This window comes from Triturus cristatus, chromosome 9, assembly GCF_964204655.1.
Source record: "Triturus cristatus chromosome 9, aTriCri1.1, whole genome shotgun sequence".
NCBI lineage: Eukaryota > Metazoa > Chordata > Amphibia > Caudata > Salamandridae > Triturus > Triturus cristatus.
Window position 1 is genome coordinate 1205739616 of NC_140592.1, and position 17972 is coordinate 1205757587.

Here is a 17972-nt window from a genome sequence, read left to right on the forward strand (position 1 = left end):
TGAGTAATTCAAGCGCTGGACATGTAGGGGGGCGGGGGGGACACTTTATAACCTATAGGGAGAGAAAAAGTTATTTTACAAAATATACATTAACATCCGTCGCCTATAGATCCCTAATCCTAAACATCAAGGCACTCCTCCCACTTGGTCGGCGGACCAATTAGTTGGATTGGTTGATGGTGATTTAGAACCTGCTAAAACACATTTTAAGACTCAGAATCCTTATTTCCCTTAAATGAAAAATCACAAACTCATATTTCTTGTTAATCAATATTCGTTTATCTAAAATTTCATAATGATTTATATTTGCATTTCTCTCGCCAAAGTTTAAAGTTTCTAGATCATTTCAAGTAAATCGCAGATCATCATATTTACCTAATCTGGCTATTTGGGATCCTCTAATTCATTGGCTCTGCATAACCAAGTCTGTCGCAAATTGTCCGAATAAGGCAGGCCAAAGCACAAAGTCCTCTGCTCAGCACGTTACAGTCCCCAATTTTATCAAAGGACCAGAAATCGTGCGAGCATCTATCATAGCCCAGAACCGGTTTATAAAAAACGTCACATCACTGCTATCTTTTGGCTGGATCCAAAACAGTCTCCTTCAGCTCAACATGTTATTGGTGCTGTTTTGCTAGAGTGATCCAGATTAAATGAACTAGCACTGGCCTTGAGGGGTTTTTAAAATTATAAAATACCAGAGATTAAGCTAGTGTCCATGCGCAAATAGATACCCGATTATAGTCTGACTTTACAGTACAGCTGGCGTCAGACAATTACGTGAGGATCACTAGAGGGGGGCTTTGGATCCACGCACACGCTCATGGTGGGAGCCAAAAGTACATGTTTTGATTGGGCTGACGTTTGTGCTTCCACAAAAAAGTGCTTGCCCACCACACAGGTGTGATCAGTTACTGTATTTATCCAGGTACATGAGCTTGAACTTTCAGGAGGACCACCGCACAGATGGGAGGAGGGCAGTCATTAACCTACATGGATGTTTAGGTCTGGGTTGAAAGTGGCAACTGTCACCTGACCTTTTAACCTATAACAATATTATTCTACAGTTCTTTGCTTCCACACAGATACATATCCGTTACTACGCTATTTAGTTGCAATGCTTCACATTACCATACAACATTCACATTCCTTTAAGGCCAGAACTATTGGCATTGCCAATGTTTGTTTTACATTTTACCTCCTTCATGTCTCCAAAGTTTAACCATGATGCATTACAGAGGGGACCCAGCGAGCAACAGAACTGACAAGTAACCCCTATCCAAAGAGGGCCTCTGCTATAAATACCTGCTGCTGCTGAAGGTGCACTTTGCAGATTATCTACACAACATTACAAAGGAGGAATTAAGTCATATCTTCCCTGGCGCTCCATCACTCATCCAAAATGACAACTATATCGGCCCTGATCAGGATAGAACACACAATTCACAGGTAACTTCTAAGTAAGAGTCTATTTTATAGGTAAAAATCATCAATAAAGAAACGAGGGGCAGCTGCGTAGATCACCATTACTGCAAAAAGCGCTTAGAAATTAGTTTTGATATCAAGGATTGTTTATATTTTTAACATGCTGTTACCAGAGCACCATGGGCCAGATGTACGAAGGGTTTTAGCAGTCACAACCCCTTTGACTCGTTAAACCAGAGCATTTGGGGACTCTAAACCCCTTCGCCAAACGTATTAAGCCCATTTAATGATAAGGAAAAGGTTTTCCGAACTGTTAAATGGGTTTAAAAAACCATACCGAATATTTGTTTGGAAGCAGCTTGTGTACGGATTCCCTTCCAAATACCAATTTCTTATGGAATGTATTAATAATTTGGGTCCAAACTCTGGTCACAAAACATTAATATTTCACCAACACCTCAAAGGATGTGGAAACCCTTTCACAAACGGGAAGGGGTGCCTAAGGGGACCCCTTCTCCTTTGTGAACGTTGAGGAAAACATTTCTAGGAGTAGGCAGGGGACCATAAAAATACTCAAACTGTTTTAACTGCATCTTGTTTTCCTTTACAGAAAACGTGCAGCATTAAAAAAAAAATGTGCTTTATTAAAAAAACCATCGCAGGTCTGCTATCCCCAACATGCCAATATCCCTGCGATGGGACCGAATCATAGTGGTTTACAATTTGCGACCTACCTTATTAATATTCATGAGGTAGGTCGAATTACGACCCACTAAGATTTGATATTTTGTGAGCCAAGCTACCAGTAAATAGATCGGTTCATAAAACAGGAATGCTTTAGGCAAGTCGGTGTGCAAATTACTACCCCTTCGACTTAATGCATTCTTAATACATTCTACTTCATACCCCTGGTAGAGAAATATGTTCCCACCCAGTCATAGGTTTCCTCCTGCATGTACTAGATGAATTTTGCGAGCCGCAGAACTGTCAGCAGGCTACCATAAGGCTGTCCTTCTATCAGAGAACCAAAATTCGGGAAATGAGAGTTAAGAGGTAGAAAATTACGTTTTACTGGTGAAGAAAGCAGATTCTCCTCTAACAGAATTATGACGTTAATCTTCGTTTTTTTAGAACACATGGAGCCTTAAAAAGTATTAATTGATAAGTGAAAATTTGCATAGTGAGGCAGGTTTTTCCTTTGATTAATCTCAGCTGCTGGTAAATCACTGAAATGAGATTTAATGCCTATGCGGCTCAACTCAACAACTTTATTTCACTCTGGTGGAAGAGGTGTGGCACAGCGGCCAGGGATCCTGACTCCGGACCACGGGGTTCACGGTTCGATGCCTGGCGCCGGCGGCAGGTTAGCCCAGCACCATGTGACTCTGGGCAATAGCTTGCTTAATCTCCCCGGCGGCAGGTTAGCCCAGCACCATGTGACTCTGGGCAATAGCTTGCTTAATCTCCCCGGCGGCAGGTTAGCCCAGCACCATGTGACTCTGGGCAATAGCTTGCTTAATCTCCCCGGCGGCAGGTTAGCCCAGCACCATGTGACTCTGGGCAATAGCTTGTTTAATCTTCCCGACGGCCCCCAGCGCCGAGACACCTCTCCGGAGGTAGCTGTGCGCTTTACAAATGCTGGTATTGTTACTCTCCCCAACGGCTAGTGGATGAATGATCGGCTCCTCACACAAACTTTGATGTACTTTGCTCATGGTCATGGTCTTAATATCAGTGTCTGAGTTGTGACATTGTTCTTCTCTTGGTGTCATCAATACACCACTAGGCCTTCCATCGCAGATGGAAGAGGAAGCCGATGAAGAATCTAATTAAAGCAGCAACAACTCAAGACGCGTTGTGTGGTTGAAATATTCCAAGTTAGGATTCTCAATCTGCTAACGATGAACGTCCCCTTAAAGTTCCCACCCGACATTTAGAGACACATTAAAGTTTTCAATCGAGCCACTTCACTTGTGGGACCCTTCGAGCACACGGTCCAAAATATGACAAGAATATGGGGTGTGGAAATTAACAAACCACATCAGTAAAAAAAAAAAAAATCATTGAACGTTTAAAAATAAAATTCCAACGACAAATGACCAATGGAGAAAGTGAAACGACCAAAATATGATTTTCAGTAAAACCGAAATAGTCAGTGCTGGTGTTTTAAAAGCAATTACCACAAGAATGTTTATACACTACCACACAAATAAAATCTCATTGTTTTGCATTACTTTGAAAACTCTAGTACTGTCTGCCCTACCTAATCAAAGAGTTTACAGTCCCATAAATTAAACATGCCCTTCCTACCACTCTGATTGATTGGATATATCTAGAATGCATATGTCACCTAGTCACATTTCCAGGTTGCCCTGGGCTGGTGAGTGAGGGGATCTCTCTTCCAAGACAGTACTATTAGCTCCATAGTCTTTAAAAAAAAAACACAGAAAACCTGTGAAATAAGACAGAATGCACTTGTATTTTATTCACTTAACAGAGGCAGAAGAGAGCTTGAAAACGGCTGGCCATTTCTGGACTGTGACAGAACTTATGTTCACTTTTAGGCCACTGCTGGTAAACGAAACAACAAAGGAGCGGGCAATTGTACGGAGAATGGCGGTAAATGAGCCCTGACAGCATGTCCTCTCACAGCGCGGGAAAGAATGGCTTGCCAATGGCGTCCTGCTGAAGCTGCCGCGTGTTATTGTTCTCTGTTCGGAAAAGCCCGCGGGGCGAAGCGTTCGATCAGCAGCATTGATCCGCCGAACTCCAATGTCAGCGAGACAAGAACTTTCAGAACTGGGGATGACTGGGACAAACGGCTTTGGGCTATAGCGGAGGCTTGGCTTTCATTCTCTCCTGGTTGAACAGCTCAAGTCCCCACACGTGCTTAGAGAAAAAGATTCAATTGTGGGATATATGGTGAGCTTTACCAAACCAAAAACAACTGGTTCTAGAACTATACTGCAACACAAAACCTGGAGTTAAACAAATGAGTGGTGTGTCCCCGTTCTAGGGCTCAACAGAGAGACATTTACAGAGCTCAATGGGTAACACAGTCACAGTAGAAAACAGGGATAGTCACAAATAGATCATCCATGTTATGTAAACATATATACATAGAACAACCTATGGTATCAAGAGGCACAGCAGCAATGAATGTGTGCAGCATCAGTTAAATCCCATCGACACAGAGCACGTAGTAGGGCTTAAAACGACACGGGGGTATCTCTCAAAGAGTAGTGCTCAAAACGACACGGGTGATGTCTCTCAAAGAGTAGGGCTTAAAACGACACGGGGGATGTCTCTCAAAGAGTAGGGCTTAAAACGACACGGGGGATGTCTCTCAAAGAGTAGGGCTTAAAACGACACGGGGGATGTCTCTCAAAGAGTAGGGCTTAAAACGACACGGGGGATGTCTCTCAAAGAGTAGGGCTTAAAACGACACGGGGGATGTCTCTCAAAGAGTAGGACTTAAAACGACACGGGAGATGTCTCTCAAAGAGTAGGACTTAAAACGACACGGGAGATGTCTCTCAAAGAGTAGGGCTCAAAACGACATGGGAGATGTCTCTCAAAGAGTAGGCATTAAAACGACACTCTGGATGTCTCTCAAAGAGGAAGCAGAGCAAGTTTTTTTTTAACTTCTCCTGCAAATAGAGCTTTGGGGGGGACAAATTGTGGGGCCGCAAACTCAGAAAGACTCTTTCAGTGCATGGTCAAGACAAGGGTTTCCAGAAGTGTCTCGATCTTTAGCAATGATCCAAGACCCACCCCCCCCCCCTCAATGTTTTAATTTCAGGACGGAAAGAGGGCTGTTGGAGAGTTGGGTGGTGTGTGTTTTCTTTCTTTACTTTTTGAAACAAACAGGACATTTTGTAAATGCACTTGTCATCAGGGTGATAAGAATAGGGTGGAGGTGCATGGACTCAAAGACGGCCGCCTGCGATGAGACATACTGCAGTGAACATGCCCTCAAAGGCGGCCTCCGGCAACAGATGTTTATATGGTCACTGGTAAGGATAACTTACCATTCCAACTTCAGTCCGAGAATTTTTGGGGCAAGCGCAACTTTCCCCAAAATAATCCAAAACCCTTATTTATCATTCTAATCCAGTGCTGCTATATTTTTGGGGAAGTTAAAAAACGCTCAAATATTTGGAAAAAAGGGCTGAAATGTGTTTTTGGATTTCCGCCCTTACGGCACTATTAACGGCAAAACAGTAAGAATACCAATGTGTGGTAAATTTTCGAAGGAGACAATATGTTTTTTGTTTACCTACAATATTGTCTTGAAAAAAAAAACAGGGCTTTTACCGTAGCCAGAAAGTTCTGACTGGATTGATAACACAACAATTCCATTAGTTTAGTTGTTTACATTTTACGAGTTATATTGAACCCATTTCTAATACCATCAGGGTCAGTCCAATGAGTGGTGATTCAACACATCTCAAAATACCAGCGAACATCATCAGACAAATAAATGAACATTCTGGAATGCTTCCAGTTGGTGGATTTCAGACATGCAAGAGTAGGAAAATAGATTTGTGGTTTTTTTTTCTCTACACTGGAAGAGTGTGCCTTTAAAACACTTCCTGGATTAAACGTCCCCGCTCTGTATTGAATAAATCCACGTCAACATCGATTCACTTGATTTCGAATTGAATTGTTTGAATTCCGTATGTTGTATTTTGTTTTATTTTTGTGTATTGTCTCTGAACAAAAATAAAATTATTAAGAAAACGTGTTCTCTTACTTGGCGTTAATCGCAGATCCCACACGCATAGGTCAAGCATTACAAGAGTGTGGGGGCTTCGCAGTATACCCAACAGAGCACGATTCTCCCTCCCTCACTGGAGCCCCCCCAGAATATTTACCTTCCGCTAAAAGTGTCCTGAAAAATATTAACAAATAAATACAAATAGAACGTTTAGCTGAAAAATGTGCAGCAAATGTCAAAACCAGCGTGGACGGTGAAAATACCCTCCAAGTGCATGTATAGGCACACACATAGAATCTCTCTCGGGAAGAACAGGAGGGAAAGGTTACTTCAGCTCACCTGCAATAGCTCAAAAATAGAAAATGTTCAAATATACTCCCGAAGAAAGGAGGGGTCTTTCATTAGAAACGTGCACCCTTAACTTGGCCATGTCCGAATCATTCAGGCCCCCCCCCCCCCCGTGCAGGCTTCTATTGAGATTACCGACAACAAGGAAAGTGAATCAAGTAGCAGCTAACGGATGCTGAAACAGCACCACACATGATGCAGAATACTACAAAAGAAAGAAACGCATACAAGGCCAGGGGTGTCCAGCGTGAGTTCAAGAGGGCTGGACCCATGCCAGATTAGCTACAGAACCAAAGACCACTTAAATACGAGTCAAGCATCAGGCAGAGTGAAGTTAAGGGACGAAATTTAACTCCGGCTCATTCAAAGTGCGCAGGTTAATTCACACCTGTTTTTCTGGGCGTGGGAGAAGCAGACCCGATTATTTCCGGCCACAAGTTCTGCAATGTAGAAATGCACACACAAAAACTCCTCCCCTACTCTCCTGGCCCTCTTGTCCATGGTTCCCATCCCACTCTCACTTCTTCACATACATGTGTCACCTGCTTAAAACAGGTGGTAAATGAATGTATTCAAATCCAAAACAATTGGGAATACTGTGCGGTTTTACACATTTTTTTTAATCCCACCGTAATTCCCCATTTCATCAGGTTTTACTCGTGAGTGCACAGTGCTGGTGCGGATTCACTGCATGGTAGGGGTAAGATTACATGTGATTTTACCGTTACCTCTGTACAGTGCAACTTGTCATCAGGCCTAATAGTAAATGCAAATGTGTTTTAGGTGGAAATCTTGAACATCTGGTTCGGAGCCGGCATTAGTGGATCAATGTTTAACAACCAAGGACTAGTCCAAAAGGAGCCAATGCGCTCCGGATCAGGCCTCACCAATCAATCGAAGATACAAATAAACAAGCAGAGGCCAGCCCAGGAGTATTCGCTTTTGTGGGGACTCCGGAGACCCCCATAAACATCTACTGAATTCCCCTCTTGGCCATGAGATCCCTCTGGCAGGCGCACTGAGGGTCTGAGCTGATGCCGCGCATGCCTGGCAGTCAGCCAGCACGGCTAGCAACATGCCTCTCTGGCCATGAGCATTTTCCTGGCTGCTGTCACCGGAAGCTACTGCTGTCGTTCAGTGACAGCCGCCAGGAAGAAACGTGGATGTTCAAGGAGCTGATCTTACTGCTACTGTGGCCTTCCACCGCCCTATTGTTCCCAATGTAGGCCGAAGAGGACATCTAATATGCCGTATTGTGTTTTTGAACTGGCCTAAGTTCTAGATTCATTTTACGTTCTTGTCTTTTTGCCATTATTCTTTATTTGGATCTCCATGCAGTCGACATATCTACAAACTGGAACCTGATGCACCATCCTTGATGTAGACTCGGGGCGACACATATATACAGATAATGTTATGACTTTTACCGTTTAGGTATTGGCCTCATGTTTCTTTCATCCACTTGGTTGGTTTCTATGTCTCTCTGCCTCTTTCACAGGCTTAATCTCTCGAGGGGCTTTCCTATCTGGGCTTTGTTTCGCCCACTTGATTACTCACTACCTACTTTTAAATGAGCACACTGGGCCTTTTTATTTCTTCATTTTGTGATCTTTACCCTGCAAACTTTTGCTATTAATCATGCAATTGGACCTATTATTAAAGTCCTTCTATTTATTCTCTAGAATGTGGTGCACTCTATTCTAGTTCTCATGGAGCCGGCTGGCCCATTGTCTACCCTTTTGTAAAAAAGAATAAATACAAATTAAGATGTATATCTTTCTTTCCGGTTCAGATGTTTGCCTTTGGATACCTATTAATGTTAATGATTAATAACAGTCTTCTAAATATTGCTGCAATCCTGATTATGCATTCTTTATGATCCTAGGCCGGTCTGGTGATCCCAGTACTTGTCGACCTCCTTTGCCCTGATGAAGGTGCGGCGCCAACCGGGGCTGGACACCGAAACGCGCGTTGGCGTTTCTTTACATTGAACAGCTGGAATTATAGCATCTGACCTATTCCTAAATGTTCTATCCACCCTATCATCATGTGGCATACGACTGTTTTTGATGCTGCTTTTGAACGATCTTTACGTTGTATGATAGAACTGTATGTATGCGAGTGTGACTGAACCCTTGGTTGTCTGTTTTAGTGTCTGGGATCTTATATGTAAATCTTATGTTTTGACAACCTAAACGTTGTATATTATCAGTTTGTCCTATTTATTTGACCTTGATGAATAATCACTAAAAAATGTACTGTATGATGTATGTCACATCTTTTTTACCCCCCAAAAAATAATAAAAGTTAGTGCTTAATCAATCGCAATTGTCTGTTCCGGCTAGTTGTGTGCAAATAGTGGATCCGCCTAGGACCCTGTAAATTATATTTGGGCAGGTTACTCCCCTGTTTCTTGCTCAATGTAGGCCGAAACAGGTCTGTGTCCTAATACCATGTGATGATGATGAATTTTATTGTAAAGAAATAGTAAAATAACGATTGCAATTGTTTAAAAAAATTAAGTACCACACAGAGTGCCTTTCATAAACCTATCAGATTGGCTCTGATGAGAATAGCCAATAGATATTATTTCAAAAGAAAACAAGACAACAAGGTCCAAAACTCAAGTTTCCGATAAGCAGAATGTCTCTGGATGAGCAGCCATGTGAGCTACTTCTGTAACAGAAAATAGGAAACCGGACGACAAGCCAACACCCAATAGCGCATACAGATGCAGCACGCAGTCCCCACCTTACATCATCAACAAGGCCACAAACAGTGATGACCCAACAGCATATGGGCGCAGTACGACACTGGTGGACCAGTGAAAAGCAACCAGTGGTTGTCGCTCTTACCTGAGAGATTCTGCCATACTCCTTAGGTCTTCATTTTGCTGTTTTAATCGTTCCAGCTTTGCAAGGATCTTGGAGAGTTCTCGGCTGGAGTGATCCGGGTGGTCACTGTCCCGCACCAAATGTCCACCAATGTAGAACAACAAGGTCCCCCAGGCAAAGAGAATGAGCATAATCCAACGCCAGGAGCCCGTCCATGGCCGCATTTTAGATTTTCAGAGCACTCCAAGGCCGTGTTCACTCATAAAATAACAAAAAACATTGTAAATCTCTGGTCCGCTTGAGGAAAGCCAACTTCGCAGCTTCACCGTTGACTTACGGCATCCTTCGCAGCCAGGTCGAATCCTCCACGGGGTTTAACATCAGTCCCTTTGGCACCGTGAAGTCCGTGAACAAACTCTGAAAACAAAGGGAGAGAAAGTCAATCAGTTTTTAAAGATGAATATATTGAATGTATAGGTGACAATCTGTCCCTCCTCAGTGGCCTAGCCTCTATCATGAGGCAGCCTCAGCAACCTCTGGTCAAAGTTTGCATCTATCGGGTGAGGGCTCCATACTCTGTGCCCAGCTTCACCTGATGACTATTAGAGTGTTCCTCAAAGCACAACTCCCCAAAATTTGGCCCTCATTGATACTCCCACACAATTTATGGGACCGCCAGAAGCTGCCCACAGACCATCGAACGAACTTCGTCTTTTTGCATTCTGGGGAACTCGTCTACACTTTGCTTTGAAAAGTAAATGTTTCTAGCTACATTTTCCAGATCAAACTTTTTTTTTTTGGTTTAACACGTCCCTTCCCCTATACAATATTACACGACATGCCCCTCCCCTCTGATTTATAGTGCCCAGTGGAGAAGTGTCATGCCTCTATCAGCTAGAGTGCATGCTAGAGTGACAGCCTGCAGCACTGGCCAAGATACTCTTTGCTGTACAAAAAGCATGTTTAGTTTAGTAAAGATTTAATTTAAGCTTCCATGCACATGTTTTTAGGTCTCGCCAGAGCCAGCTCATGCGCTGGTCTGGCAAGACATTTAGTAAGCGGGTTATTCAAGTGCTACCAAAGGCTTTTGCCGGCCACCAGCTTGCTATTACGCGCACAAGCGCACACGCTTCGCTCCGCCCCGCCTCTCCAATGTTCTGTTGCTGATCTCTTTCACTGTCGCGCGCGCGTGCACACAACTCCTGTTCGCGCCCGCACGTTTTGTTTACACAAACATTACCGGCTTGTTTTTAGAGGGCAGCGGTATTTATATTTTGAGTGTTTTATTCCTCTTGTTAGCACTGCCCACTTTATCGCAGCACTGTTTTTATGCGGCTTGGAACCGCTGAACCAATTCCAGGCACTGGGCAGGAAAACACATTCACACCGATGTTCACGAGCTAACACGACTCCAGTCAGCCCTCAAAGTGACTGGGCGAGCCCTATGCACGGCAGTCACCTTTCGCATTGAGGCGTTCGCGCTTGATTGGCCTTACTTAAATGGCAATGTTGATCTCAGATCTGTCCCCGGGGCCTACATAAACAGGATTAACATTACATTATGGATGGCTCCTGCCCAACAAAAGCAACTGGCACAAAATGCTTTTAATTAGGCGGTACGGCTGCATATCATTCTGCTCGCGGCAATCACTATTTCTGTCCCATCAGAGAACTTTCTTGGCGCTGCTGAAAGACAAACGGGTGGCTCTGTTCAAGGAGTTGCTGATAGATGCAAACGCCGGATGAAGCAACGGCCTCCTTGGATCATCAACTAGCTCCATGCGGCCTGAGCTGCTTGGAATAACTGCCTCTAGGAGCCCCAGGTGGATGTGTGCCGCGTCCGCCATCGTACGTGGAGCAGGGGCGGTGGGCGCGCGACCCGTGCCCGGTTTCAAAGGGACAACCCTGTAAGTTTCTCTTGTTGCTCTCTACAACTTATCACTCTGCTACAAACAGTATGAGCCTTGTCTGCGTGCTAATTATGAAGTAGTTTCACTTCTGAGCACGAATGTGCATTTGAACACACGTTCTATCTGGCTCTCTAATTTAATGCAATCAACCATTTAATTTAAAGTGCCGACGTAAGTGACTACTTTTGTGGGAATAACATGTGCAAATGGTGTTTTCCTAATTGTCAGAGAGAACCGTGTAAATTGGAGGTATAATATGCATGGAACTCTGTTAGATCTTATGATAATGATGTAAGTTATAGGTTCCTACTTTGCTAAATAAGTGCAAGGCATACGGGCACAACTGTGGTGGAGGTCTAAGACTGCGTCATGCGGAAAAGGGAACACAGACAAGTCAAAGTTACATTTGGAAACAGAAAAGGTGTGAATCTTGTTGAGTGAACTGTGAGTTACAGCGATACCACTGCTACGCAGGATACTGCATCAGTCACTATGGAGAACATGAAAACCATCGTAATTGACTGGAAAACTAACCTAATAGCGATCAATCTGAAACAAGCAGTGGCACAGCCAATAGGTCTCGCCTTTGGGACCTTATAAGTATTTAGTTATGCAGCATAATATCCTTGGTGCAACCATATCAACTGTTGCATGGCTAAACACTTCCACGGTCCCAAAGGTGAGACCTATTGGCTATGCCAATGCTTGTTTTAACTGCGCTGGGACTCGCACTTTGCTGCAGCTCGTTACCTCGGTTTATACTGAACTGCTGTAGAAGGTGTTTTAATTCGTAATAATATAAAAAGGCAGAACACTGCGCACGCGCACTACACCACAACTGTTTATATATTTTTTCATAAATTCACAACACATGGACAGCTTAAATCAGGGGTGGGGGAATCATATCGCCCGACGCCCGAACCAACAAGAATTTTATGAAGGGCAAGAAGATTTATTGTCTATTTTGTCCGGCGGACAAGTAGACATTAAATCACAAAAAAGAAATGAGCTGCGGGCGCTCTGGGGCTCACAGGCAATTGAAAAGCCTTTGGAGGCCTCTGACTGGCTGGAAGCCCATGACTGGGCTCTATCTAGTCAGTGATTGGCTGGGGGAGTCTTACGCTAGACGTCAGTGTTCTAGCGTGAGTTCCACACTGGTTCAGCCCACCTGCTCTTAGAACCCGGCTGATGAACATGAAATGGCGGGCGCTGAGGCACGAAACACATTTGCCTCTGTCTGGGTCCCAGCGCTGCGGGCCGGTTGGCCTTGTGGTCTCTCTGTCACTGATTGATGCAGGGCTCGATCACCCTGTCCATTGGGATCCGTCCAGGGCAGTCCACTCATCTTTGGTGCGCTGCGAGGCACTTCCTGGAATCGGGAGCGGAAAGTCGCCGTCTCTGACACAGTGAATACTTCACCAGCAGGCGAGTCAACCTAATAATGGGTTTTGCAGCGGTCAGAGCCTTAAGAAAAGTATGTTAAGTCTTATGCTCCATGGAATGGACTGTTATCAGTGGGCGTGGGGGCAGGGTCAAATGTGTGGAATAATTTACAGTAAGGCGGGAACTTCTCCACTGCTATGGGCTGATCAATGAGGCGCGGCAGGCGCCTATTACAATGCAACCAGTTCAGCTTTCATAATGACTGAAAACACAACAAATGGAGTCTCACTATTTAGAGACATTGACCTTTACTTTGTCAGTCTGCTTTTATGGACGAGGTCGCATTCGGGGGCACGGAGTTAACCATTATACTTGAACACCTGGCAGTCTTACAGAAAAGGCAGCCTTGCAAGATTATGCGTGCGCTGTAAATGGAAACATTTTTTAAACGGCATCTTTTTTCCTGGGGTTAAAAAATAAAGCTGAATTTGAATAAAAGAAAGGCCACATAATGAAGCAGGCAGAAAGAATCTTCTCATTCCAGGCAATGTTATGTGTGCAGTGTATTTCACACAGTTCACTGAAACGTGGGCCACTCTTGGTGTCTGAAACATCGCAATGTCACATTTTTGCCTGCAGTCTCCGTTCCTAATACCATCCCCCACAGTCTTTCTTGCCTTTTCCTTATTCCATTACCTCCACCTTCCCTCACTGCTTCTCGCTTAATCAGTGCCCCCACTTTATTTTCCAACCTTGCCACTGCAGCAGAGGAAGAGCCTCACGTCCGTGTCAATTTTACAGACTTAATCTGGCAAGAAACCGGTGATTCTTCAAATTTTGGGCTCATTCCTGTTAGCCGCCCTGTACCTCTATTTGGTTGCATTTCCCGTCTCCTCTACCTACTGTAAACAGCCCCCACCATGCAAAGTGCTCTGGCAGTTTGTGCTAAATAAACAGAGCCACTGTAATGAAGCGGCAGAGAAGGTCTAAATTATGCGCAGGGTTGACTAAATTATGTGGCCAAAAAAATGTAGAATTATGTAGCAGAATGCAGCACATTTTTGTTTATCGTATTACTTCATGTTTTTTACATCTGTATACGTTAACACTGTCAGTATAAATGTTTTGCCTTATTACTTTCAGATTAACACCCAAATACAGCAATAGCAATGTAAAAGTGACCTCACTACTTGTCATGGGCTTTTCACTGTGTGGCAGGATGGTATACCCTCTTTTTTAGAAACTTTTGATCTATTTGAGCTAGAATCAACATTTTTGTTAAAATATGCAGTTTAGGCAGCATGATTATGTGGCAAATTATGAGGAAAACGTCTCAGCTGTAGAATCTCATTATTAGAGTGACTGTTATAGATCACGCACGTACACAGGACCTGCCATCAGTGGGGGACCATCTGTCATTTGCAGCGATGTAAAATGGCAAAAATTGCAGAACCGAGTTCAATATAAAGCAGAAATTATCAGAATTTACATTTGTAGGTCTCACAATCACATTTTATTGACAACTGCATGAAATTATACAATATTCCCACCTTAATTTTATGCAACCGCTGTATTGCATTTTTGTTGCACAGTTACGTCAGCAGTAAAAATGAGCCCCTACCAGATCCAAGGAAAATTGACACTGCCCCCTGTGTGAGTATTCATCCTATGTAGACATAAAGGATTGTTTTTCTTTCCCTACATGATTTGACAAGTAGCGTTTGTCCAGTGTGCTGGACTTTGTGCCTTCTTTATGCATATGCCCATTTCGAAATGTCCTAGCATCATCACTTAGACCCTCAGAACGCTCAGCTTCTGAAAAACCCAACTGATTGCACACTTTGCTGCAACGTTAAAACCTTATCTTTCACCAGGCTTACCAATACTCGTATGTCAGCATCCGCCAACAGAATTACAGGAGTTTCCAAGAATATAACTGGCACATCTGGGTGGGCAGTGGGGGGCTGGGGACATTGGAAGGAGAGAGACAAGTGGCAGAGAACTTGGATTTTAAAGAAAAAAAGTGAACTCTTCACAAATTTAAGTGAGACAAACTTGCACATCTATTGTGGAGCTGCACCTATTCATGTTTTCGGAGCTTACTCTTCCGGTTCCATTACTATACCACTACTGTGCACAAGAGAACCCTGTTGCTACTGCCTGTGCTGCATATGCTCCTTGTGTGGGAGAAGAATGTGGAGATTTATCAGTGAGTGCACAGTAGTATAATCACACCTCACCTGCCCAGGAATGTAAAAGGAGAGATTGATTTAACTGCCCAGTACTGCCTCTTGTGAATTTGTACTTGTGGATACTGCCTCAGTGAACCACACCATTTTGGTTGCCCCAGGAATAGTTCATAAGCTCTTCCAAAAAGTGCAGTTATTCCTATCCACACGTTTATCAGATCATGTTCACATGTGAGTATATTTGAAGCTGGACAGCTATGAGTTCGCCCTAGGATGAAGAACACCCTTCTGTCCTACAGGTTCATATTCCGACACAGTGCAGACTGGTAATTGACTACATTAATTGAAGTAATTGAAGTATACTTGGCATAGACGGTCTTTAGGTACTCTCTCTACAATTGAAATTTTGTCACATGCATACTGGTTGATAATTGGGAGCAGTGCACACTGACACATCCACCCACATACTGTACAACCTGCCACTACAACAGTTGCATTTAAGGATGCATGACCATGCACTGCATAATTGGACTTGCGCTTGAAATAATGTTACACAGTATGTTGCACTGATTACAGTGCAGGTTCTCGCCGTGCAGACCCACCATAGTGATTTATGGAATAGGTGGGGCAAGCAGATATCTTCCCAGGACAAGTAGATTTCTGTAAAAGTTTGTCCATTGGCCAAGTAGATTTTTGACAAATTTCCACACCCCTGTTAAATGATTCGACGACACTGGCAGAGCAGCACACTGTATTCTGGAGGTAGCATTCCATTCTACTGCGTTGGAGCTCCTCTGTTCCATTACAGACTGGTTGTAGCCATATGTAAACCAGCAATGACCGACCGAAAAACAGTAATGGGGACCGGAGAGCAGGGCCAGGTCAGGCATCAAGAGGACGCACGAAACACGCGCTTCCGTTCAGAGAGGATGTGACGTGCCGTCGCTTCTTTAACTTCTCTCAGCGTGTATGGATTTGATTTAATTCGTTGTGTGCAAGTTATAATCCAGTAAATTAAACTATTTTTCTAATCACGACCAATGATGTGTATGGCGATAATGTTGCCTATTCACCCTGCAGGCGTTAGCATAATGAAGTACTGCCCTCCCCCTCTCCACCCCCTCCCCCAATCAGTCGACCAGTCAAAATTGTTTATCGTCTTGAATTGCAATGCATTTAATTAAAATCCACTTTCACTGGTATAGGCCTGTGCATTAACAAAGAGAGCAAATTCATTTCATTACTAATACAACGGATGCCAAACGTGCTTTAAAGCATGTAAAATGGAGTAAGTGGTTGGATGAAAAGCTGGAACGTGTTTTTTCCGCTCCGGAGGGCACGCAGGGAGACGCATTTTTTAAACAGGGTGCGCAGCTACGTAACATCCTTTATTATAACTTGCCTTTTAAATAGCTGCATGTTAAATGAGTATTAAGTATGAGGTGGTCATGCAACAGGGAGTTTGTTTAAACCCAAAGCCCCCGTGTCCTCTTCCGGCTTTAATGTATCTACGTAAGTAAATGTGCTCATCAGGTAGATGGTCTGAACGGAATGCTGGGACTGCGTGGACAAGAATCATAGTTTTATCCAACAAATTCATGTCCCTACAGGTTGTGACCGCTGCAGGGCTAACTGTAGGGCGCTTCTGTTAAATAGCCTCTCCTCTGCCCCGCCCCTCCCCCCTACTCCTTTTACTCAAAAATGAAAGTATGGTAACATGGGAAGTATAACTGTATCCCCTTATTTAAAATTTCTGTGTGGAGTGGGGCACTGAATACACAGTGTGCTTGTGTGCCACACAGACCGGTCCGTGTGACCTCATTCGCCCTCACTCCCACAATCCACTGCAGCATTGGCACCGAAGACAAGCTGGTAGCTCCGCTTCTAGACTGGTCAAGCGGTGTGGCCTGCCAGACTTCACCCACCATCTGCCTTGGGGGTCCATCAGCAACTCCAATCTAGGTACTGGTTCACCATCTGTGATATATGCATGGGGGGCACTCACCCTAAGAACCACCTGCTGGGAACACAGCTGCTGATCCTGCGTGGTCCGCCATGATGGGTCATCCCGGGACCTCTTTCTCCCTCTGCTGAGCAATGACTGGTCAAGCGGCAATCTTTATTCATGCTCTGAAAGGGACGAGGCATGATGTATGAATCCTGTTTGTCAATGGACCTGGGGGAGGCGGGAACACTAGCTTGGGGGCTGCTAACTGGCTGCCCACTATCTGTGTGGTCAACTAACGCACATCTGCCACGGCACACTTTCGTTCAATACAGCCCTCTTCAAGACCTACCTCCTCCATCACCCTCTAGGCACTTTGGCCCAGGTAAGCCACGTGCTGCAATAAACCTTTTAAGACGGGCATTTCTAGGGTTATTACCAATGGACCACTTGGGAAAAAAAATCAAAATTATATTGTATGCATCTTGTTAGCAATTTGACAACAACTGTTGACATATCTGTATTTGTTCCTCTTTCCATGAGATGCCTTTCCCAATCACCGTTCCCTTGAGTGGTACTCACTGAAATCGACCGGTCCTCTGCTTTTTATTTACCTCCACACGTCCTTGTCCTTTCTATCACCGCCCAAACCACTTCTCGTATCGCACTCGGATGTCATCAGTAAAAAAACTATCAAGACCGCTCCCGCCCATTCACCAGGTCTCTCCGCTGCACCGGTGCTCTGGACACTCTATACTCATCCGACGCCTCCCTCGCGGATACTCTCAGAGTTCCTTCCCTCACAACCCTCAAGGCCTTCAACTTCTGCACTATTATTCAAATAGCAGGTCCTGGTCACACCAACCCCTTTCTACAGCAGCTTCAAAGGCTCTAGCTTATTTTAAAGGTCTGGCTGCAGATCATTTTCAGTGCCATTCGCGAGCACTCGTGTGATCAATACATGGCCACAGCAAAGCGCAGATGATTAGACTGTGCTACACTCTTTACGTGGTGGCCTTGGCGGGATGGGAAAGTAGCTACTTACTGCACACCCAGCCAGTGAAGACCTGTCGGCAGCACCACCGACTCTTCGGGTCCTGGTAGGGCTTCACATCGGAGCCACGCAACCGCGCTAGATGCATAGTCTGGGCCCCTTCCTTTGGCCCTCTGGTGTAACTCTCCAAAGAGTTTATACAGAGCAAGCAAACACGTTGTCTT

General features: G+C 44.3%; 1 protein-coding gene across 2 annotated transcripts in view; it reads right to left on the reverse strand.

Moving 5' to 3' along the window:
* FUT8 (fucosyltransferase 8) overlaps window positions 1–17972 on the reverse strand; it is a 780623-nt gene that overhangs the window by 364048 nt on the left and 398603 nt on the right. For both annotated transcript variants that reach the window (XM_085627218.1, XM_085627219.1), the window contains one exon: window positions 9349–9744. In XM_085627218.1, coding sequence (XP_085483344.1) covers window positions 9349–9551 — 203 coding nt within the window. In that variant the 5' untranslated portion in view covers window positions 9552–9744. The remainder of the gene's footprint in view (window positions 1–9348; window positions 9745–17972) is intronic.